General features: G+C 35.0%; 1 protein-coding gene across 2 annotated transcripts in view; it reads left to right on the top strand.

The window, feature by feature from the left end:
* Positions 1–23,103, top strand: part of Dhx9 (DExH-box helicase 9) — a 40,895-nt gene that overhangs the window by 11,299 nt on the left and 6,493 nt on the right. The window contains exons 6-21 of one of the 2 annotated variants that reach the window (XM_076873026.2): positions 208–356; positions 2,637–2,683; positions 5,060–5,196; positions 5,656–5,745; positions 5,869–6,030; positions 6,126–6,203; positions 6,776–6,967; positions 9,567–9,708; positions 10,244–10,326; positions 14,038–14,194; positions 16,138–16,238; positions 18,199–18,412; positions 18,526–18,620; positions 18,709–18,782; positions 20,311–20,463; positions 21,896–22,056. In XM_076873026.2, coding sequence (XP_076729141.1) covers positions 208–356; positions 2,637–2,683; positions 5,060–5,196; positions 5,656–5,745; positions 5,869–6,030; positions 6,126–6,203; positions 6,776–6,967; positions 9,567–9,708; positions 10,244–10,326; positions 14,038–14,194; positions 16,138–16,238; positions 18,199–18,412; positions 18,526–18,620; positions 18,709–18,782; positions 20,311–20,463; positions 21,896–22,056 — 2,035 coding nt within the window. Of the gene's footprint in view, positions 1–207; positions 357–1,753; positions 1,845–2,636; positions 2,684–5,059; positions 5,197–5,655; positions 5,746–5,868; positions 6,031–6,125; positions 6,204–6,775; positions 6,968–9,566; positions 9,709–10,243; positions 10,327–14,037; positions 14,195–16,137; positions 16,239–18,198; positions 18,413–18,525; positions 18,621–18,708; positions 18,783–20,310; positions 20,464–21,895; positions 22,057–23,103 lie in introns of those variants that run through there. The other variant, XM_076873027.2, reaches the window with a different exon arrangement.

Raw genomic sequence — 23,103 nt, 5'->3', positions numbered from 1 at the left:
GGAACAGTTCATAAAAAGTATACAATAGCTTGTTGATAGACAGGATCTTCGGGTGCATTAATATAAAAGATAGTACAAAGAAGATACCGTTAATTCGAACAAATTTTTAAAATTAAAACAAAAATACTGTTAACATTTTTGTGTCTTAAGTATGAATAACTTCACTAAAATTGGTGCAGCCAGATTTAATTATCACTGGTTCCACAGACTCTAGAGTCAGAAGAAGTAGATTTAAATGCTGGACTTCATGGAAATTGGACCTTGGAAAATGCTAAGGCTCGCCTGAACCAGTATTTCCAAAAAGAAAAGATCCAAGGAGAATATAAATACACCCAAGTGGGTCCGGATCACAACAGGTTTGCTTGTTTCGCTCTTTCTTTATATAGCGTTAAGGTTGTTTTGAATATTTGTTGAATGTGTTCTATTTTTGTGTTAACTGGTTTATTGTGATTGTGGTTGTAAGAAGATATGCAAAATCTCGGTGATGCTGGACTTTTTAAGGTTCTCATTTAAGTCTGAGGCCAAAGTTACAGCCACTAGTACTAAGTAGTTCATTGGCATTGTTTGTGATAGACTTATCGTCCACATTTAAAATCTGAGTGGCCAAAATTAACAGCCTCTAGTAGTGGCTTGTTAATTGAGTTAAAAACAGCTAGTGGTGACAATTTTGTTCATTGTGGTATTCTTAGAGGAAGTTCTAAGTACTATGTGTTTAATGGGTCACGTTACGTGTACGTTTCATATTCAGGTTGATTGTATTGCATCTAGATCCACATTTCATTTCAGGTTGAACATCGCCGGCTTTCTTTGAGAGTTCTGTTGTTGGCGTTTAAGGGCTGTAAAGTTAAGGATGACCTCAGTCTGTATATGTGGTTTAGCATACTTTTTTGTTGTTTAATGTATAAATCTGAACATAAAGGAAAGTTGTTAATGTGACAGTATGTTTCTCAGCCTGCTTGCTGTTCTTCCTAAGAGCATTCCAGGGTGTAGTAATTATTACTCCCAGGAAGGCTCATATGGATTAGACTTTTCTGGGGGGACTATTTTTATTGGAAGAGAGTGAAAGTTTTAATGGAAACTTTCCAGATGATTCGATTTGCTGTCCTTAATTATATGAAATAAATTGTCAAAATAAATTACAAACATTTTCTTGAAAATCTTGGATGCATTTAGCAACCCTAAAATAATTATTACTAAATTGAAATTTTGACTCAATCCAAATGATAAGAGCATGGCTCCTCCTGCTTCCCACTGTTTATTCAGTCCTGAATTCTCAAATTTATACTTTATTTCTGCTGTCATATTCTGAAACCTTATGGATATAATTGAAAGATAACACTTGTTGATGATTGGTTTTCTTTAATAAATTATTCTGAACTAATTGGGCTTAGTAGCACTTGGTGATTTTAAGAATAAGATACCTAAGTGTACCTGAAGCTCATTGTTTGCAAACATTTTTTAATATTAGAATCTTATTGAATTCTGATACATAGAAGCAAAGAATTCAGGACATGACAAAGTAGGAGGCAGAGACAGTTGGGGGAGCTGGGACAGCATTGCTCTTTGTATGTCTTTTATTAAAAGGCATAACAGACAGCAACACCAGAGGTCTGTGTTCATACACACATGTGCTGCTGCTTAGGCTGAACTAAGCAATCACATGGGATACTATTGTAAACTGATTTCTGGTGTCGCTGTTCCCCCTAGGTGGAGGAGAATGAGATTGAGTGCTGACTTTAAGCCTGGCTGAGAAACATACTGTCATCGGTGTCATTAATGAAAGGGTGGATGTTGTTCCCCTGAAAGCCAGTGGCCTTTGATCCCTGAAGCCGCTGTGCCTGAAGGTCAGTTCACAAGAGATATAGGAAGGAGTCTAACAGTTTTTTCTTAAGCCTTACCTAACCTTTTATTTACAGCACACAGACGAGATTAGAATGTGCCTCATCAGTGAAGGGACTAGAGTGCTTAGTTTTCAGTTGGCAGTTTTTCCCTTGTGTGAATACGTAATTTCTGTAGACTCCCCTCACGTTTTAGCTGTAACATTAAAAAGTTTTATTTTCTAGGACCTGATTTAAGTAAATGCTGTGTAAATAGGTCACATTTTTTGTTACTAAGGCTGCTTCCAACTGTAGGGAGATAATGGAACTCTGCCTTAGTGTATGTGCATGTGTGAGTTTGCATGTGTTAGTTTATCTCAGTAGTCTTTAATGGGTGGCATACCTTTGGTTCCAGCACCACCCCACCCTCCACCCTCCAAACAAAGTATCCCATGCGCAGGGATTTTAGTTAACCACAACTATAATTTGAAGAGTTTTGGGGGCTCTAACATTGAATGTGTTCTAGCTATTTAGACTCCAGCCTTTGGAATAAGTAAGTAAATATAGAATCTGAAACCTTAACATTTTCTTTTCATGAACCATTGGCTCATCAACTTTGATTATAAATATCTTATGCAGTGTTGTATATTATTTGAAGTTTACATACTTTGTTCTAGGATTGGACAGAAATAAATGTTTAGAATGTTCCTTTGCTAAGTTTTGCCTAAAGCAGTTGGAAAGCCTGCCTGACTTGGGAGATCTGGATTTAGTTATTTCTGACAGTGAAAATCCTAACCGTGTTTGTATGTGTTGTTACAGGAGCTTTATTGCAGAAATGACCATTTATATCAAGCAGCTGGGCAGAAGTAAGTGTTACTGCTTCCTTGGTGCTTTTTAAGTATTTGTATTTTAGTCTATAAAATAAACACAATAGACTCATGTACAGGAAAAGGATTCTAACGAATTTAGTAATATGCAGAATCACAATAGCAGTATATAAAGTACTACACTCAAATGAGGGCTAGATTAAAGCTAAAAGAGATTAAAGGAAAGGATGTGGTGGATGAGGAAAGGAGGAATGAGGTTCTCACAGTATGAGAGTTGTGTTACGAAGTCCTCCAGCCACCCATGATGATGGCTGGACCCGTTATTAGACCCAAGTCTCTTCTTCCAGTGGAAAGGCATTTCCTACACACCAAAAGGATATGGGGTGGGGAAGAGTAGGCTTTTTATTCTGGATATTGTGGTAAACAACTGTGATCCAAGCAATTTCTATAATACTGGCTTCAACAATTTAGTCCCACTTGACTTAGCAAGACCTTGTCAAAATAAAAAGAGCTGGGAAACATGGCTCAGTTGTTAAAGCACCTCTGGGTTTAATCTCTGGTAGCGGACCCCGCCCCCCATTTTTTTAAAATGCTGTTTGTATTTGCTCTTAACTTCACTGATGGAGATAGATATCATTTATAGATATGAATTTCTTTTTACAAGATGGCTGCCTTTAAATCTTAATGCTGTTTGTAGTTTTTTGTCATAGGCATTTTAAAGTATGTATATTTCAAAGAATATTAATATTATATGAATAGACTCATAAAGTCAAGGTAAATATGACCCAACAACTTATTTTGAGATTCTTTCTCAATATGAAAATGGCTGGGGATGTATCTCAGTGGCAAAGCTTAGGGAGTTCATTCCCAAATACCAAGAAAAAAGAAAATGTGAGAGTTACCCACAAACATTGGGATTATTCATTTAGGAAGTTTTAAAAGGCTAAAATGCAACGCCTATATGCTTTTTGTCCTTGGAAATGAATTGGCATTGTGCAAGTTTTGAAAGATAAAATGTAGTAGCCCCCATGTACCTGGTTTTTTTTTAGTAGTAGGTATTGGGTGACCTTGAATAAATTACACCTGACATAAGTGTGGTTCAATTTACCTATCTGCAAATTGAGCGAAATGGCCTAAGGTTCCTTCCAGCTTAAAAATTCTAACTTACTTTATTGATTTAAATTTAGGAGAGGAAAATCTTTGCTGATAGTGTCAACATTTAAGTAGTTAATCAGATGTTGAATTTCTTATCCTAGACATGGAAAATATTTTTATGTAGATGGGGCTTTGTTAAGGAAAAGAAGATAAAAGTATTCTAAATTTTGTCACAGATTGACTAAGATTAGTTTGTAACTCAGGTAAATAGAAGGCAATCATTGCTTCCCTTTTTTTGTTTTGTAGTCATCAGTCCGAAAACTGAATGATAGGGGAGAAACTTCTATTGTTCATTGGTATTTTCTTTAACAATATGATAGATAGTTTCAGTAGCTGTGTCCCTCCAGTCAAATCCAATGCACTGCCTATTGGAACACCTCAGCAGCCATTCATTTGATGTTTGGGCATACCAAACATTTTTGGTAAAAGACTGGATACATTGTTATTTTTACAGCTGTTTAAAACATAAAAAACAGTTTCCCTGGCCTGTTAAGATAGACTAACAAAGGGTACAATGCTGCAAAGCCTAAAATATATATTTTACTCCTTTTTATGAGACAGGGTCTCTGTATGTTGCCCAGCCTGGAATCCTCCTGTCTCAGTCTTTGGAGGTCTGTGATTATACAAGCACCCTGCCCTCCACACCCCCCCTGCAACCATCAGTCATTAGACCTGAAATCTAAATCTTTGATTGTCTTTATTTTGTGATTCATTAAATTGTAGGTGGGGAGCAGGGTGGCAGTGCTGCTGACTCAGCCCAGGGCACTCTACCACAGAGGTTCATCCTCTGTTGTGTGTGTGTGTGTGTGTTTGTCCCCCACACTTTTTTTTTTAAGAGGGTCTCACTGACTTCTGGAAGTCCTCAAACTTTCTATCCTCCTGCCTCAACCACCATATTCCCTGGGATTACAAGCTAGCACCACTATGCAAAATGATTGTTCAATTTTTATTTTCAAAAGTTAAATGTGGTGTCATCCCCTTTTATTGCCTCATGGTGGTAATAATGACAGCTTTGTTAAAATAGGTTGTTTGCTTGTTTTCATAGCATTGACTTGTGTGTCTTAATAAGCCTAGAACCAAAATGGTTGTTTACTTAGTCCACAAGTTATTGTGGAATTGCATTTGGTTAGGAAATAAAACAGTTGAAGCTTGTTGTGCCTAATCTGTATTTAGGACTTCTTTGGTTTTAAGTGCTGAGTTGCTTATGATATTTCTTCCATTTTATACTTCTGCTTTGGTAATCCTGACTTTATATTACAGGGATTTTTGCACGTGAACATGGATCAAATAAGAAATTGGCAGCACAGTCCTGTGCCCTATCACTTGTCAGACAGCTCTATCATCTTGGAGTGATTGAAGCTTACTCTGGACTTACAAAAAAGAAAGAAGGAGAGACAGTAAGTCTTTAGACTTAATAGCCTAGCCCAGTGAGGTGTAGTAAGATTAAACTTGGCTTACATTTAATCTTTTGGCTAAAAAGAAGCTTAGTTTCCTATTTTGTGAAATCTTACTACACAGTAAATTGAATGACCATGTTTACTCATCTGTATATGGCCTGTGTTTATAGTGAACAGGGAACAAATAATTATTGAAGCAGGTCGGGGTCTGGTAACCAAAGCTTGAACCAATGGGTGCCTGAGCACAGAGCTCAGTCTCCAGCCTCTGCAATCTGGCTTTGAACCTGAGATCAGCCTCCTGCCATGGCACTAGGCTGAACCAATTCTCTTTATTAAAAAGAAACTAGCTCTTGGTTTATGAGATGTGTATATCAGTTGCATACTTATTCCCACTGTTGTAAGTTTGTGTTGTATTCCTGTATACGTTACATGATTTTTATCAACATCTTTTTTCTGTAGGTGGAGCCTTACAGAGTTAACATCTCTCAAGATTTAGAGCATCAACTTCAAAATGTGATTCAAGAGCTAAATCTTGAAATTGTGCCCCCAGTAAGCAAATTTAGCTTTTTAGTTTACATTATATAGAACAACTCTCAATAGACAAGTGGACTTGTGGACTCATGCAACTTTTCTCTCTCTTCTTTTTTTGGGGGGATTTTATTTTTTTAATAGCCTATTGATCCTTCTATGCCAGTTATGCTCAACATTGGAAAATTGGCTCATTTTGAACCATCTCAGCGTCAAAACCAAGTGGGTGTGGTTCCTTGGTCACCTCCACAATCCAACTGGAATCCTTGGACTAGTAGCAACATTGATGAAGGTCCCCTGGCTTATGTAAGTACAGCATTGTTTTTTGAGAGGTCTTTAATATATTTCATTAGATTGTCTATGTTAGACAATAAATTGAATATTGCCTTCCAATTTTACAGGCTACTCCAGAACAAATAAGTTTGGACCTCAAGAATGAATTGATGTACCAGCTGGAACAGGATCATGACTTGCAAGCAGTAAGTTTGAAGTATTTAAACATGGTGCCTAAAGGTTCATAACATTCTAGGTATAGGTAAAAGGACATGAATACTGTATTTTGTCCTTCCTAGAAAAGTAGATTAGAGATATGCACCAAACTACTAATCTTAGCTACCTCTGTGGGTAATTGCTATGAGTAAGAAGACTAGGAACAGATCTCACACTCACCCCCATATAATTTAATGTAAAACAAAAATAAATTTAATTGGTTGGTTGTATTTTAAAAAAGAAAACAACATTGTGTTGTCATTTAAATACCAGATGTTACCTAACAGATATTAACATTGTGTAACAAATGGTAAGGGGAAATGCTTGCTGAATAGTCATGAAGAACTAGGAAAATCAATGTGTAGAAAATATTTCAATATTATTTGGAAATTTAGAAAAGAGACAATTCTATTAGATAAAATATTAGTTTATGGAAAAAGTATTTTAAGTATTAAGCCATTGGAAGTGAGTGTTATATAGAGATGTGACTTTATTAAAGAATTAACATATTTACTCCTAATAAAAAGTAGAATTTGCCTGACATGTAACTTTTATAAAATAGGTTTTGCAGGAGAGAGAGTTACTACCTGTGAAGAAATTTGAAAGTGAAATCCTGGAAGCAATTAGTCAAAATTCAGTTGTCATTATCCGAGGGGCTACTGGATGTGGTAAAACCACACAGGTTCCACAGTTCATTCTGGATGACTTTATCCAGAACGACCGTGCAGCGGAGTGTAATATCGTAGTAACTCAAGTAAGTAACTCAAATTTTTAACCCAATGAGGTATGTTGATAAAGTAAGAAATGAAAAGTACCTGGAAATCAGGTTGCTATTTGATTATTTGATATCTCCCCCTTTGTAGTCTCATAAGACTCTGAAAGCTCTAGTATAATAGGCCAGCTATTCATTTAGTACTAGGGATTGGAACCAGGGGCTCTTAACCACTGAGCCATATCCCTAGCTTTTTTTTTTTTGTTATTATTTATTTTGACACGGGGTTAAGTTGCTAAGGACTCCTGCCTCAGCATCCCCAGCCAATGGGATTATAGGTGTGGGCCATTACACCTGGTAGTTGTATTTTGTTTGTTTTCCAGTTTTAGTTTTTTATTAAATTATTGGGGTACTAATGCTTGAATCTAGGGGTCTCTCTACCTCTGAGCTTACACCCAAGTGTTTTTTTTGAGACAAGGTCTCACTAATCTCCAGTATTGTATGTGGTAAGTTAAAGCGGATCTTATGCTACAAACTTCTGAGCAAGAACAGGCAAGACAGTAAACCAGATAATGGTGAACTTTTACTGAAAGCTTGCTTGTATTCTAGATTCTACTCTAAATAGTTGAGTTTTTAAAAACTTCTTTGGATTTCAGAATGTCCTTAAGGTATAGGTAGCTTTTATTTAATATTTCTTACTAAATAAAGGCCCAGAATAATTTAATAAACCCAAGGTTAACAGAATAAAACTAGAACTCAAAACAAAATGCCTATCTTCAGGAGTCTTCCTTTTAATAATTGTATTTTAATACTGTATTTTCAATAATCAGTGCTGGCAAGTTATCCCAGTGCCTCAGATCAGCTCTAACCTTGTACTTCTGGAGGGCATGCAAATCACCAGATACTGCTCTTCAGTCAGGTTCAGACTTGTTAGGGATTCTTAACCAGTGGAAGCTTACAAATAAATCTTGAAATTAAATAATTAAAAAATAATAAAAATTGCACGTTAAGTTTCTCTAGGAAATTTTTTTTTTTAGAGAGAGGGAGAGAGAATTTTTTTTATTTATTGTTTTAGTTTTCAGCGGACATAACATCTTTGTTTGTATGTGGTGCTGAGGATTGAACCCGGACCGCATGCATGCCAGGCAAGTGTGCTACCGCTTGAGCCACATCTTCAGCCCCTCGAGGAAATTTTTTATGCTCCAAAATATGAAACACTTGTAGCACCATTATGACAACTCATACTACAAAAATCAGTTCCATTTTCTAACAGACCACATTCAAAATACAGTTATTGCATTTATTGCATAAAATTATCCTCAGTCTTTATGTTTAAGGTCTATGAAATATACATGAAAGTATCAAATTCCATTTCTTAATTTTCTGATTTTGTGTGTATACACTCCAAAATCTAAAATATTCTTTGTCCTAAACATTTCTAATAATGAATACTCACTTGTAGGTTTGTTTTTAGAGAAAGAATCCCAACAATCTTTTTGTCTCAAAATGTTCTTTAATTTCGTTAAATCAAGACTGGCTGTGAATCTTTTGCCTCTTGGTGAAAGTTTCAACTGCCCAGGATCCTGATGCAATAAAACATTGCAGGGTCTTAATCCTTCCCAAGTCTTATTATTTCTTCTTATTATTATCATTGTTGTAGTTGTAGGTGGACATAATGATTTTATTTTATTTGTTTATTTTTATGTGCTGCTAAGGATGGAACCAGTGCCTCAAGCATGCTAGGCAAACACTCTGTCACTGAGCTACATCACCAGCCCCCAGAGGTTACCATTTTAAAGAGGAACACTTATATTTGCTCTGTTCTCCCCACTACTATCCTGTTTTTAGTCAGTCCAGTCATAGGGAAAAACAGAATATAACCAATGAGCTAAAGACAAATCTTTTCAAAGGTTGTTTGCTACCCAAATGACAAGGATTATTTTCAGTGCCTTCATGGTATATCAAAACTGGGTTGTTCAAACAAAAATGAATTTTTTATTGCCTTTCATTTTATTTGTAAAATGCAAATATTAAACTTTATCTGGGTATGTCTATGACAAATGTACAGCAGTGAAGTACATGGATCAAATTTTATTTTATATTTGATTTATGAAAACCAGTTTCACTTATCCATTGAATGCATGTTTTTATTCTATTCATAGGATGATATTGAGTCAAGAGGTTGAAGATACACTGAATTATTCCACCTTTTTGTCTGATGGGATTTTTTTTGTAAAAAAAAAAAAAAAAAAAACAAAAAACTATGTCTAGCAAGGTAGCACACACCTGTAAATTCCAGCTTCTCAGAAGACTGAAGCAGGAGGATTGAAAGTTTGAGGCCAGCCTGGATAATTTTAGTGAGATTCTTAGCTCATTGTTAGAGCGTTCATATGTCCCATTTACATTAGTGCAAAAAAGAGCAAATTAGAAAATTATTCTATATAAAATAAATACCTCTGCTATGGAATTAAAGGGTTACTATATCCTTTCATAATATTTTAAAATAATTCGGGAGTGTAGGAAGATACCATTACTGCTTTATGTTTCAATTACTAAGTAGACAGTTTTACTGTGATAATTTAAAAACCTTTATAAGTGTAATCAATTCTGTGGTTTTAATTTTTTTGTGTGTGTCTCTCAGCCCAGGAGAATTAGTGCAGTTTCTGTGGCAGAGCGAGTTGCATATGAGAGAGGAGAAGAACCCGGAAAAAGCTGTGGATATAGTGTTCGATTTGAGTCTATACTTCCCCGTCCTCATGCCAGTATAATGTTTTGTACTGTGGGTGAGTCATGCGTTTGATTTCTTTCTTTTCTTTTTTTTTTTTTTTTTTTTAAGAGAGAATTTTTTTAATATTTATTAGTTTTCAGGTGGACACAGCATTTTTATTTTTTTTATATGTTGCTGAGGATCGAACCCAGCGCCCTGCGCATGTCAGGCAAACACACTACCTCTTGAGCTACATCCCCACCCCCAATGTGTTTTCATTTTTTGTTTGGCATTTGTATTGTCATGTTTGTCAAGAATAATTTGAGTAACCAAAACATTAGACTCCAAATAATGAACCAGTCTTAAATTCTTCGAAAATATAACTCAGCATTTTTTTTCTTTATTATATCTGCTGCTTATTATAACAGAGAAAATTAAATAAGTCTATGAAAAATATATTTCAACATATACTACCTCCTTTTTATTCTAAATATATAATAAGCAGAATATTAAAGTATAGTTGTCCTGAAATATGCTTATTTGATTCAGTACTTTACTACTTTTCTCTAACATAGAACCATATCTGATTGTTGCTCTCATTTTTTTTCAAGGAGTGCTTCTCAGAAAATTGGAAGCAGGCATTCGAGGAATCAGTCATGTAATTGTAGATGAAATACATGAACGAGACATCAATGTAAGTAAATTGTGAGGAACCAAAAGGGTGCTAAAGCTAATTTTTCTAAATGCAGAAAAGTCAAAATACAATGCCTTGCTTTTGTTTTCTCTTTTCACGCTGCTTATATCATTTAGCTACTATGTACACCTGTGAACTTTAAAAACTAAGATGATCTTTTTAGTAAGTCCATTCTAGCTTTTTTCTTTTGTTGCTGTTAAACGCTCAGCAGTTATTCAAAGTATTTTGAATATTATAAGTATTTTGAAATAAGTATATATAAAGTGATATCTAAAAACTGGCATAATTAAACACCTAATGATTTTATGACTTTATAGGTAATGGAATTTTATTATTAGTTTTCACTAGAAATTTATATGTTGTTTTTGTGGGGGGAGGGGACTGGAGATTAAACCCAAGGGCCTTGTGCATGCAAGACAAGCACTTTACCAACTCCACTATATTCTCAGCCTCTGTTCCTTAGTTTTTCTTTTTGGTACCAGGGGTTGAACTCAGGGTAACACTGAGCAACATCCCCAGCCCTGTTTTATATTTTTATTTACAGAGACAGGCTTTCACTAAGTTGATTAGTACCTCACCATTGCTGAGGCTGGCCGTTAACTAGCAGTCTCCTGGCCCATCCTCATGAGCCGCTAGGATTAAAGGCATATGCCACTGCGCCTGGCCATTATTTTTAATTTGACAGTAATTAACCATTTGGGATGTTTATATAGATCTGGTCTTTTTAGATATTAATGATAGCCATGCCAGAATTAAGTAGAAACTACAGATAATTCTGCCCTTGCCTCTTTTGGACCTTAATGAAATGCATATGAAGTTTTATGAATTAAAAGATTGACGCTATATGAAGATAAGTCTGCAAGATTTCAGTGTGTGGTTTATTCAAATTGTCACTATCCTGATATTACTTAAAACAAGGTGATTGGATAAAACGTTAATATAGGTATATAGATATAAAATTTGCATTCTTTGTATTTTTAAGCAAACAGGAAACATCTAAAAAATGTCAATATTACTATGGTAATGATTTGAATGAAGTACTTGATATTAAACCCCTGCAAAAAGACATGTAAGCTCTCTATAGGAAAACTTTTAAGAGTTGTTATAAAGTGTTTTAAAAAGAACAGAACATATGTAGAAAGACTTGAGATCAATTATCAAGTTCTCTCAAAACCAGTCAAAATTCCAGCAGGATTCTCCACAGAACTTAATAAACTGGTTATAAATACTTCGGAGGACCATTTATTGCTGAAAACAACTGGCCCTGTTTAAAGAATAACAAAATGGAGTTTCCTTCCTTGGTGACACCAGGATTTTTTCTGAATCCACAATATATCTATGGCACATGAGTTAATAGTTTGACATACTATGGAGTTGAAAATTGTGTTGTGTGTTCTCTGAGTTTTGGTTTAAAACTGTCAGATCAGTGGGGAAAAGAATAGATTATTCAATAACTGGTACTGAAAACTAGTGGACCATCCATGAGGAAGTAAATAAAATTGGAACCCTGCTTCATAAAAAGATACAGAAATCAATTCCAGGTAGATTGAGGACTTGACTTAAATGACAATACAGTTTGAAAATTCTTACTTCAAAAACGTAAACATCTTTTAGATACCACTACGAAATTGAAATACAATATGAACTTCATGAGTAATTTTAGTTTGCTTTTAATATATTTTGGAAAGTATAAAGGAAATAGTTAAAATAATTTTAACATTTAATCCAGTTTGTCAAATATTTTAAACATAAAGCAAGTTTTTAGAATAGATTAATGTTTTAATTTTCCCTCATGAATCCTTCAAAAATCTGGTGTATGTTTTATATTTAGAACATATCTCATTCAGGTTATCCACATTTTTTGTGATTGGTCATATGAACAATGGTTACTATTCCAAGCAGCATAGTTCTAGACTTTGAATGATTGAAGAAAGCAACAGTCATAAACCTTGAAGAATGTAATATGAGTCTATATTAAAATAAAGATTATTGTTTATTCAAAAGATATTGTAAAGCTAGACAATTCTGCACTGATAGTATAGACATATTAAATTCTTACAGTTCCATTTTTTAAAAAAAATTCAAATGACTTACGAGTAAAATATAAAAAAGAAGGCTAGGCACAGTGGTATATGCCTGTAATCCCAGATAAAACCAGACCTTGTGGCAGGAGGATCCCCTGTTAAAAGACAGCCTGGGCATCTTTGAGATACACTAAATTAAAAATGAAAAGAAGGGCTGGGGATGTGGCTCAAGTGGTAGCGTGCTCACCTGGCATGCATACCACGTACAAAGATGTTATGTCCGCCGATAACTAAAAAATAAATATTAAAAAAAAATTCTCCTCTCTCACTCTCTTTTTAAAAAAAAAAAAGAAAAGAAATAGACTGGGGTTGTGTTGCTCAATGGTAGAGCCCTTGCAAAAAAAAGATATAAACAGGCATTTGATAGAAGGAGAAATATTTTACTAATACATGTGCCAAGTTGAGTTGTTAGTCTTTGGGAAATGGGATAGTACAGATCAGTTCTATGATAATGAACTACATTTGAGTAATAAAATTTGGATGATCATTTCAAGTGTTAGAGATCATGTGGATTAGCAGAATTTCTTATGGCTTGTGGGAGATATTTAAATGCCACCAAAGGACATAGTTTAGCTTTGTCTTTTATAAATTCAATATTTACATAACAGAGCCCAGCATTTCTCTATGCACAGTTACCCTTAGAAACTTGGATATACACAACAGACACAAGACTGCAAAAAACTTGGATATTAGTAACACAAATTCACTTGCATTAATATACTCACTTCTCAGAGTGACTATAGCAGCAAGTATAAGTCACTCTTAGCAGTGTTGTAGTAAGGCAAAAAAGATGCCAAAAGATACAAAATATGCATGAAGTTAAAAAAAGTAAAATGCAAACAAGGGTAAACTTGATGTAGTGGTGCACAACTGTGATCTCTGTTTTTGTGGAGGCTGAGATAAGAGAATTATCAGATTGAAGCATGCCTGGATTACATAGTGAGATCTTCTCAAAGAAAAAAAATATGTGTATATTTTTAGTACACACTCAGAAAGGATTAAGATTCAGGATAGTGATGGTTGGAGAAGGTAGGAAGAGTTACAACTATGCAGCCAGATGAAAATGTTGGCAAAATATTATGATGGTGGGTTGATTTTATGTTTCTGCAGTAAATCGGTTTGGTGGTGGTTTAAAATAAAAGAATGTGACCTTTCCAACTGAGACTTTGGCCTTATGAGGACTTTTCCTTTGTTCCCAAAGTTGTATGCCTGCTAATTTAAATTTCACTAAAATTTTAGGTTAATTCTTTGGTTGAGGAATAAGAAAAATATTATGGAAAGCAAAATAACACTCCCCCCACCCCCTTTTTGAGACAGTGTCTCACACCTCCAATAAATCCTAAGGCCTTAGGATTCTGAATTGCTGGGATTATGGTTGTGTGCCCCACCACACTCTGGGGCACAAGGCACTCATTTCTAGTCCCCACAACTTTTAGGCTATATAAAGTTTCTTAAAATTGGTACTCTAGCTCACTGTAACATTTTCTTTTTGTATTTTTGCCAGCCTCCTGATAAGCTGAATTGCGTTAATATCTTGTGTGTTTAAAACATAAGAAGTCTTTTAGGTGTATGTATCTCATGGCCCAAATGTCTTAAATGATTTCTTGTTTTATTTGTATTTTAATAGACTGACTTCCTCTTGGTAGTACTTCGTGATGTGGTTTTGGCTTATCCTGAAGTTCGCATAGTTCTTATGTCTGCTACTATTGATACCAGTATGTTCTGTGAATATTTCTTCAACTGCCCCATAATCGAAGTTTATGGGAGGACTTATCCAGTTCAAGGTAAATTTTAGGGAAACTGGGTAGGAAGGTGAGCATATTTTGCCCAGTAGGTTCAAAAATTTTAAAATCCTAGAGATTAGAACAATACTTTTACAGGTCATTTAGGATATAGGCAAAATTAGAATATTACATGCATCAAAGCGTTCGTGATTCTGTTTATATGCTTACATTGTTAGGATCTACCATTAATTTTAGATATTCACCCAGGTCTTGGTGAGGAATGCTATATGGTAAGTATAAATCAGAAATATAGTAGGTAATTATTTCTGTGAACACTTATTCAACATTTAAGCAGTCTAGGTCACATTGAGAATGTCATCAAGAGTTGGAGAGAGAGATTTTGAAGTAAAGTATGTCACAGTATTTTTAATATTTATTTTCTAGGTGGACACAATATCTTTATTTTTTCTTTTTTAAATTTTTATGTGGTGTTGAAGATCTAAGCCAGTGCCCTGCACATGCTAGGCAAGCGCACTACCACTTGAGCCACATCCCCAGCCCACACACAGTATTTTTGATAACGAGTTTCTTTTAGAGATTTTTATCACCACCATTTTCTAGGACAGTCATTTAGATTTGTTAAAATGAGTTTACAGCACAGTCTAATTGAAGACATGAAGATAGATTAATAATGTAGGTATGAATTGATGGCTATGCCTGGGTACCAAATTTTGTAAATTGAAAAATAGGTGTAGCTCTGAAATAAAAATTACGATAGTTGTATTTCACATAAGTTTGGGTTATGAAGTCTAAAACAGCTGTGTTTGTGTACGGAAATTGAAAAACCAAGCAAATGAATAGAAGTGATGGTGCCAGGTTTTTTTTTACTCTTTGGGTGAAAAAGTTACAGGTGAGTAAGGGTGTGGGCTAGAGTGAGCCATGTGGTATTGGAATACAATTAAGAGGCTTCAGCGTGATTCACATTAGCTAAAAATAGGTAGAAATGAATAGGTATAGATGTGATTGTATTTCTTTATTTGCAGTTAGTATACTTAGATACTGCCCTGTCTCTGGGCATAGAAGCAGTGACAACCTGGTAACAAAAAATATGTGCAGCAGGTTAATCTTTTTCAAATGCCATTCTCAAATTAAAGAAACCAGATATCCCTAGAGAAATGATGAATCCTAGGGCCAAGGTAAAAAATGTGTAATATGAACCTGAAACATCTTGTATCATGAAATAAGGAGGTCTTTTATAAAAAGACCACAGTAATTGAAAAAAGGGACACAGTAGCAAACCTGAAAGAACTATAGTTGGCCAGAATTATAGTTCTGTTTCAGCAGAAAAATAAGTAATATAGTAGAATGGAACTGTTTGAACAGAAAAATAAATAAATAATATAGTAATGGGTAAAATGCACGTGGGGTATGAAAACTGGGGGGAACTTAGTATACTTAAAAACTTAGTATAACATTACTTCAAGTGTTCTTGATACTGTGATGAGTAGCACACCTAGGGTGGAGAGGAGATGACTCTGAGCCCATCAGACTCTCTTAGGTGGAATTGATAGATATTCCGATCTTTATATTGGAACAGCTAAAAAGAGCCTATGTTATTCATTTGGTAGAGGAGGAATGGATTATGGTGTATTGCTGTATTGAGGTTATTTCTGTCATACCAGGACAGATATACAATGCATTGCATAGTGGGCGTTCCGTAAATGTTTGATTGAATGCTTGGCACACAAACAACCTCGACTGGCTTTTTGAGAGCTTGCATAATAAATGTTCTTGAGGATCTGAGAGAGGAGACCACTAAGTTCTATTAAAATAGGAGATAATTATTATTAGAACATGTTGGAAATTGTGAAGAGTCACATTGAACGGTATTAAGGAACCTTCAGCTATGAATTAACAAATGAATTTAACACTACTACATTCTGAAAGTTGATAGATCACATGTACATAACTAACTGGATTTAACACTGAAATATTCCTTGTAGAGTATTTTCTGGAAGATTGTATTCAGATGACCCAGTTTGTTCCTCCACCAAAGGACAAGAAAAAAAAGGACAAGGAGGATGATGGTGGTGAGGATGATGATGTAAGTGGATTTCATGCGGAATTTTCAGTGTGGGTAAACAATGTAGAAAAGCAGTTAATTTTATTAAAAACATGTTAGATTATCTATCTCTAGATTATTTGTAGGTAAAGTTATAAGCTCCTTTCTGCCATCAAATAATCTCTGGCATATGTGTCAACCAAAAAAAAATTTTTTTTCAAAAACCATACACGGTTAAAAACAACTCGTTTTTTAAGGTGTTATTTCTCCAAGTGCAGGAGAACATCTGTGAAACTGGTAGAAAGACAATTTGTGCCCCACCCCAAATCTACTAATCCTGAATCCTGAGCTACAACCCTAGCCCATTTTAACAAGATCCCAAGTGATTCCTGGCAGCTATGGTCATAGATTAAAGAGGCAATGATTTTACCAGGTGACGGGAGTGCTATAGTGGGAGTAATAATAATATCCTGCGAAGGAACAGGAAAGGAGACATTTTCTGTGTGTTTCAGAAGTGGACAAACAAAAGTTTAAAAATTCATATTTTTATATGCAAATTAAATAGAATTTAACATCACAGTGGTTGCTGTGTCAGAAATATTGAGAATCAAATTGGCAGGAAAATAGGTTTTATTCAAAGCTGACTTTGAAGACAAAGGAAGAAAAGTCTGTATTTTCAAAAGTTCCATCCCCAAAAGAATCTGATAAAAGATCTGGGATGAGAGGAGCTTCTGAGAAGGTAAGGGCATACATAAGGACAAAGATGGTAGCTTCATAGTTTTCAACTCCTTTACTAGTGGAGAAAAAAGAAGTTTTTACAGGTAATTTCAGTCCTTATGGCCTGGTTGAAGTTTCACAGGTTCCTCCTCCCTATCACATCAAAAAGAACCTGAAGGACTTCTAAGGACAGAGTCTGCATTTTTTAAAATTTTTTTTATTAATATTTATTTTTTAGTTGTAGTTGGACAGAATATCTTCATTTTACTTATTTGTTTTTATGTGGTGCTGAGTTTTGAACCCAGGGTCTCACAATGTGCTAGGCAAGTGCTCTACTGCTGAGCCATAATCCCAGCCTTGTATCTTCTTTTTAGGTAAAACGTCATGTTTTTTAACTTGGCAGCAAAAGATAATTTTGTGCAAAGGACTTTGCCCCTCACATTCAAATACCAAAATTAGATGTTAGAGATGAGGGAATAAATTGGTGAAATTGGAAGGAAGATATTTTTTAACAAATAACGGCATATTTCTAAGGAAATGGTTCCTGTTAGTTGCTAAAACAGAAGGCAACAAATTAGAAAATAGCAGGCGAAAAAGAGCAATTATAATAACTTTTTTCTCATTTTTGAGGTGTTTGTTTATCAATGATTTTTTTTTTTGCCAATGGATTTTTCACTTTGTTTATTCATATGTAGTGCTGAAGATCACACAAGCTAGGCAAGTGCTCTACCACTGAGCCACAGCCCCAGTCCTTATCAGTGATTTTTTAAGGCACATATTTTGGAAAAGACAAATAATAGGTTTTTTTTTTCAACTTTTTTAAATACCTTTTTTATTTTCTTTTGCTAAGGATTGAACCCACCACCTCATGTGCTATGTGAGCGCTCTACCACTGAGCTACAACCCTAGCCCATAATCATATTTTAAAATAGATGAAGTGAATTAAAGATCACATCATCATCATACTAGATTATAAGACAATAAGGAAAGTAAACTGGGATTAATTGGCTTAGGAAAGAAATTTACTTGCTACAAGATAGCTTTTGAAATCATGTAAAAGTTGGTACATTAATTTGGTGTCCTCAGGAAAATTTAGTGTATTGATATATTTTCTATATGAATGGAAAGTAAATTTCTAATGCTAGTAGTATAACTATAGTCATTTAGGAATAATAGTAATAACTTTAGGTATTATCCAAACCTAAAGAAAAATCTACATGATTTATTTCATGAGCTGTAATAACTGAAACAATAAAAAAGTGTGTCACCACTTTGTTTTTTTCAGGCAAATTGCAACCTGATCTGTGGAGATGAATATGGTCCAGAAACAAAAATGAGCATGTCTCAGTTGAATGAAAAGGAAACTCCTTTTGAACTAATTGAAGCTCTGCTTAAGTACATTGAAACCCTCAATGTTCCTGGAGCTGTTTTGGTTTTTTTACCTGGCTGGAATTTGATTTATACTATGCAAAAGCATTTGGAAATGAATCCACATTTTGGTATGAATCTTGTGAATTTCTCACATATATGAGAAAGAAAATATACCTTAGGCCATAATGAAGTTTCAAACCAACTCCCATTAATAGTCCTCAATGTTTCTGTATTATTACAGGAACACACAGGTATCAAATTCTACCTCTGCATTCTCAGATACCTCGAGAGGAACAGCGCAAAGTATTTGATCCTGTACCAGTTGGTGTAACCAAGGTAAACAGTCAACATTATTAATGGGATTGAAGGGTATAAATATTGTATAAATGTTTTTAAAGACTGTGACATTTGCTATCTTTTGCAGGTCATTTTGTCCACGAATATTGCTGAGACAAGCATTACTATAAATGATGTTGTTTATGTCATTGATTCCTGCAAGTAAGTTTCCCAAAAACCTATTTGTGCATAGAATCAAAAACACCTTATATTTCAACATACCTGTATTTTTGTACTTTGAAAATTCTTAGGCATCTGTGTATGCTGTTTAGAGGTAATCGCAGATCATTTATGACAGAAAATTACAAAGCCTTTTATTAAAACAGTGCATCCCACTGCTCCCACCACCACCATTTTCCTTGTTTTCATTTGATCAAAGCTGCTTGGTATGTAAGGTAACCAACATTTAGCACGTAACAAATGCTCTAAGTATGCTCCCACTCCTTTTAAGAATTAAAGGATTTCTGCTGGTGTGATAGCACATGACTATAATCCCAGGTACATAGGAGCCTGTCTAGCAGGGAGATCACAAATTCATCGCCAGCCTTAGAAACTAAGCAAGTTGACTCAAAAATCAAAGCATATGGTGACATAGCTCAGTGATAGAGTGCTTGCCTGTATGCACAAGGCTCCAGACTTAGTCCTCTACTGGCTAACCTTGTGTTCCTTCTGTATAGAGTCCACCAGTCTGTCATGGCCATTAGTAATGATTTGTCCAGGCATACTACAAATCATTAGTAATGATTTGTACAGGCATTACATGCCTGTAATCCCAGTTTGGAAGGCTGAGGCAGGAGAATTTCAAATTCAAAGCCATTCTCTGCAGTGGTGAGGCAGTAAACAACTCCTTGAGACCCTGTCTCTGAATACATACAAAATAGGGCGGGGGATGTGGCTCAGTGGTTCAAGTGTCCTTGATTTCAATCCCTGGTGCCAAAAAAAAGGTGATTTGCCAATGAGCATTTTACAGAATGGTGAATAGCCTTTTGTTCTAATCCCAGTCCTGTAGTTATTGACTACCTGTAGGTGTAAATGAGATTACTTAGGGAATCACATACACTGTACAGGCACCATTTGATGAGGTGTAGGGTATGAGATGTTCCATACGCTTTGTCTCAGCTTATAAACTTTAGATCATAGAAACCCTAAAAGTTGGATTTAACACTGGAATAGAAATAACTTGGATAATTTTCTCTTATGTGCATGTGTAGTATTTTATTTTCATGCTTTAAATTTATGTATGTAAATCTTTACGGGGGTGGGAAGATTGAACCCAGGGTCACTTTACTTTTGAGCTACATCCGGGAGTTCTTTTTAAGACGGGCTTCTCAGTAATTGTCAAGGCTGTCTTTGAACTTGACATCCTCCAGCTTCAGCCACCTAAGACTTCAATTACAGAAAGGTACCACCAAGCTAGCTTCACTTATGTCTATAAAAACCTTGTAAGTAGGTAGTCTCATACTCATTTTTGATAATGTAAGTTTTCCGTGGCAATGCAGGTGATAAATGTTTCATTGTATTAACTTGCTTTTTACTAGATTGACAACTAGGATCTGGATCTTATTTGTGCTATCAGAAATAGATATTTACAAGTAGTAGGCATCACTATTTGGAAAGCATCTACTAGTTAATGGCTATACTTTTTAAGAATATTTGTGGGTCTTCGAGTAAACCAGTCTTTCCTATTTAGGCAAAAAGTGAAACTGTTCACTGCTCACAATAACATGACCAACTATGCTACAGTATGGGCATCCAAAACAAATCTTGAGCAGCGGAAAGGCCGAGCTGGACGCGTACGGCCTGGATTCTGTTTTCACCTCTGTAGCCGAGCTAGATTTGAGAGGTAAGACAAGATTAACAAGTACTTTTTCTTTCCATCAACTTGATGTATACATGCCCACAGTCAAGAATTTAAGGATGCTTAGCTTAGAAAATTAAATTGTGGTAAGAATGAAAAGAAGAAAGTAATGACAGCTTATTTGATAAAACAATAACTTAGTCATTTTGGAATTACTAAGTTAACTTACGCAGGTTAAAAATACCTTTGTATTTATAGAGTATTTCTATTTTCAGTTTTATTACCATTAATTCACTGTTTAATAGTGCATTTCATGTTCCTGAGAAATTTAGGATATTCTGGTTACACAAAGTTTATGGAGTTGAGCTGATGTCACCAAGACTAGAGAGAGGCAGGACTCAAATCCAACTCTTAATTTAATTCTTTATCCATTTTCATTTATATTACATAGACTTTTTTTTTTTTTTTTTTTTTTTGGAAACATTTTTGGATGGGAACTATTCATTAAGAAGAAATTCTCCAGGTGCATAAGTGTACATGATATGAAGAAAAATCAGTTTGATTTTTATTGTTTTTATACAAGTAACTTTCATTACAGATATATGGATAAGCATTAGAAGAAACTGATGAGTGCCTGTGGCATATGGGGACCATCTAGTTCTTTTTTAAACTTACATTGTCCTTTGACTAAATAGAAATATAGTTATTCTTTAAAATCTTAAAGTAATAATAAATTAATAATGACAAATTTACCTTTTAGTAAGGAATTTTTGCTCATTTCTCAGCAAAGCGAGGAAAGAGATGTAAAATTTTATGTAAACTTAATTCAAGTTGATCTTAGTCTTGCCACCAGTACTACTTCATTGCATTATCCTATATATCTCCACTTATTAAGTCTTTGTTTCCATTGTATAAACTGAGTTTAAGGTACTTCTTTGAGTCCAGTTGTTAAGTTGGAGGTATTGTGTCATCTGACCCAGAAATTGATGGGATGATTACAAGAATTAATAATGTAAACTGCTTAGAACAGTGATAATCTTGTCAAAGCCACCATTGGTTGTTGACATTGTAAATTTATAATAGTAACTCTTACTAGAAATTTAAAGACTAATTTAAGATCTTTTCCAGGGGCCACTAAAATTATGTGCACTTACGGTTTGTGTAGAAAGATGTTTGCCCCCATCTCCAGGAAAAAAAAAAAAATCTTGCTATACAACTATTTTTAACTCATGGGGATTAATAATAAAGAATTTGGTATAGCTATATCATTCTTCTTCACCCCTCAGTTGCGGGTGGGGAGAAAACCTATGAAGCTATAAGAGTGAGGTCAGAAACAACTACTAAAACTTTTCCACAGAGTTTGTATTGAATAATAAAGTCGGGGAGCAGCTTTATATTCCTGACTATCTCTGCAAAAATTTTGGTAGAATAACTTCTGTTTACAAGGAGGATAGTTACTATATTTATTTTCTCTTAGACTTGAAACACACATGACACCAGAGATGTTTCGAACACCATTGCATGAAATTGCTTTGAGCATAAAACTTCTGCGTCTAGGAGGAATTGGCCAATTCCTGGCCAAGGCAATTGAACCTCCACCTTTGGATGCTGTGATTGAAGCCGAGCACACTCTTAGAGGTACTTGTAGATATAGACTTGCTCACACAAGTATTAGCAGATAATACTTAACGAATGAAACAGAATGAAGATGAAGTCTGGGCTGGGTTTGTGGCTCAGTGGTAGGGCTTTTGTCTCCTATGTGTGAGATACTTTTTGATTCTCAGCACCACATAAAAATAAGTAATTAAAATAAAGGTACCATGTCTACAACTAAAATAATTTGGGGGGGAATGCTGGGGATTGAACCCAGGGCCTTGTGCATTCAAGGCTAGCACTGTACCAACTGAGCCCTAAAAAAATATTTTTTTTTTTTTAAAGAATGAAGATAAAGTCAACAAGAGCTGTGGTAATAAGGCTTATAGTATTAAACTTTGTTTTTAGTATGGTGTACATGTGTTAGAACATTTGTTTTCTTTTTGAGTATATTAGAAAGGTATTATACTTTGGTGAAAAATAAGGGCATTGGAGTCAGAAGGCTCCACATTTGAGTTTTGAATCAAGCATTCACCTTTTGTGCAAACTTAAAGCTTCCAGATTTCTTTGCTTTCTTCAAAATTATTACCAGCTGATTGTGTCTTGACTAATGGTATGGAACATAGGTACTCAAGATGCTATTATTATTACTATGTTTATATAGACTTCTTGTAGTCTGTATGTAGATTTATATTCCACAAGAACTAATTCTAGTATCATTTATGTTAGATGCTCTATAATTTAGTTTTGTTCTACTTTTTGAGTGCGAAGAATTGGCTCTGAGGGGCACAATGGCACACACCTGTAATCCTAGGTACTTGGAAGCCTGAGACAGGAGAATCACAAGTTCAGGCTAACATTGGCAATTTAGTGAGAACCTATCTCCAAATAAATAGGGGTAGGGTGTGTAGCTCAGTGTCCCTGGGATCAATCCATAGTAGCAAGTTAAGTGGGGCATTGATGGTTGTGGACGTGATGCTGGCAGTTGCTTTGAAAAATGATGGGATCTTAAATTCCCTATCCTAGCCTTAATCTATGAAGCATATCTTTGTTTGCTTACATTTAAGGGTATTCCTTACCATTTCTGCTCAT

Source organism: Callospermophilus lateralis, chromosome 13 (assembly GCF_048772815.1).
Source record: "Callospermophilus lateralis isolate mCalLat2 chromosome 13, mCalLat2.hap1, whole genome shotgun sequence".
Lineage (NCBI taxonomy): Eukaryota > Metazoa > Chordata > Mammalia > Rodentia > Sciuridae > Callospermophilus > Callospermophilus lateralis.
This window is presented reverse-complemented; position numbering and strand designations above follow the sequence as displayed.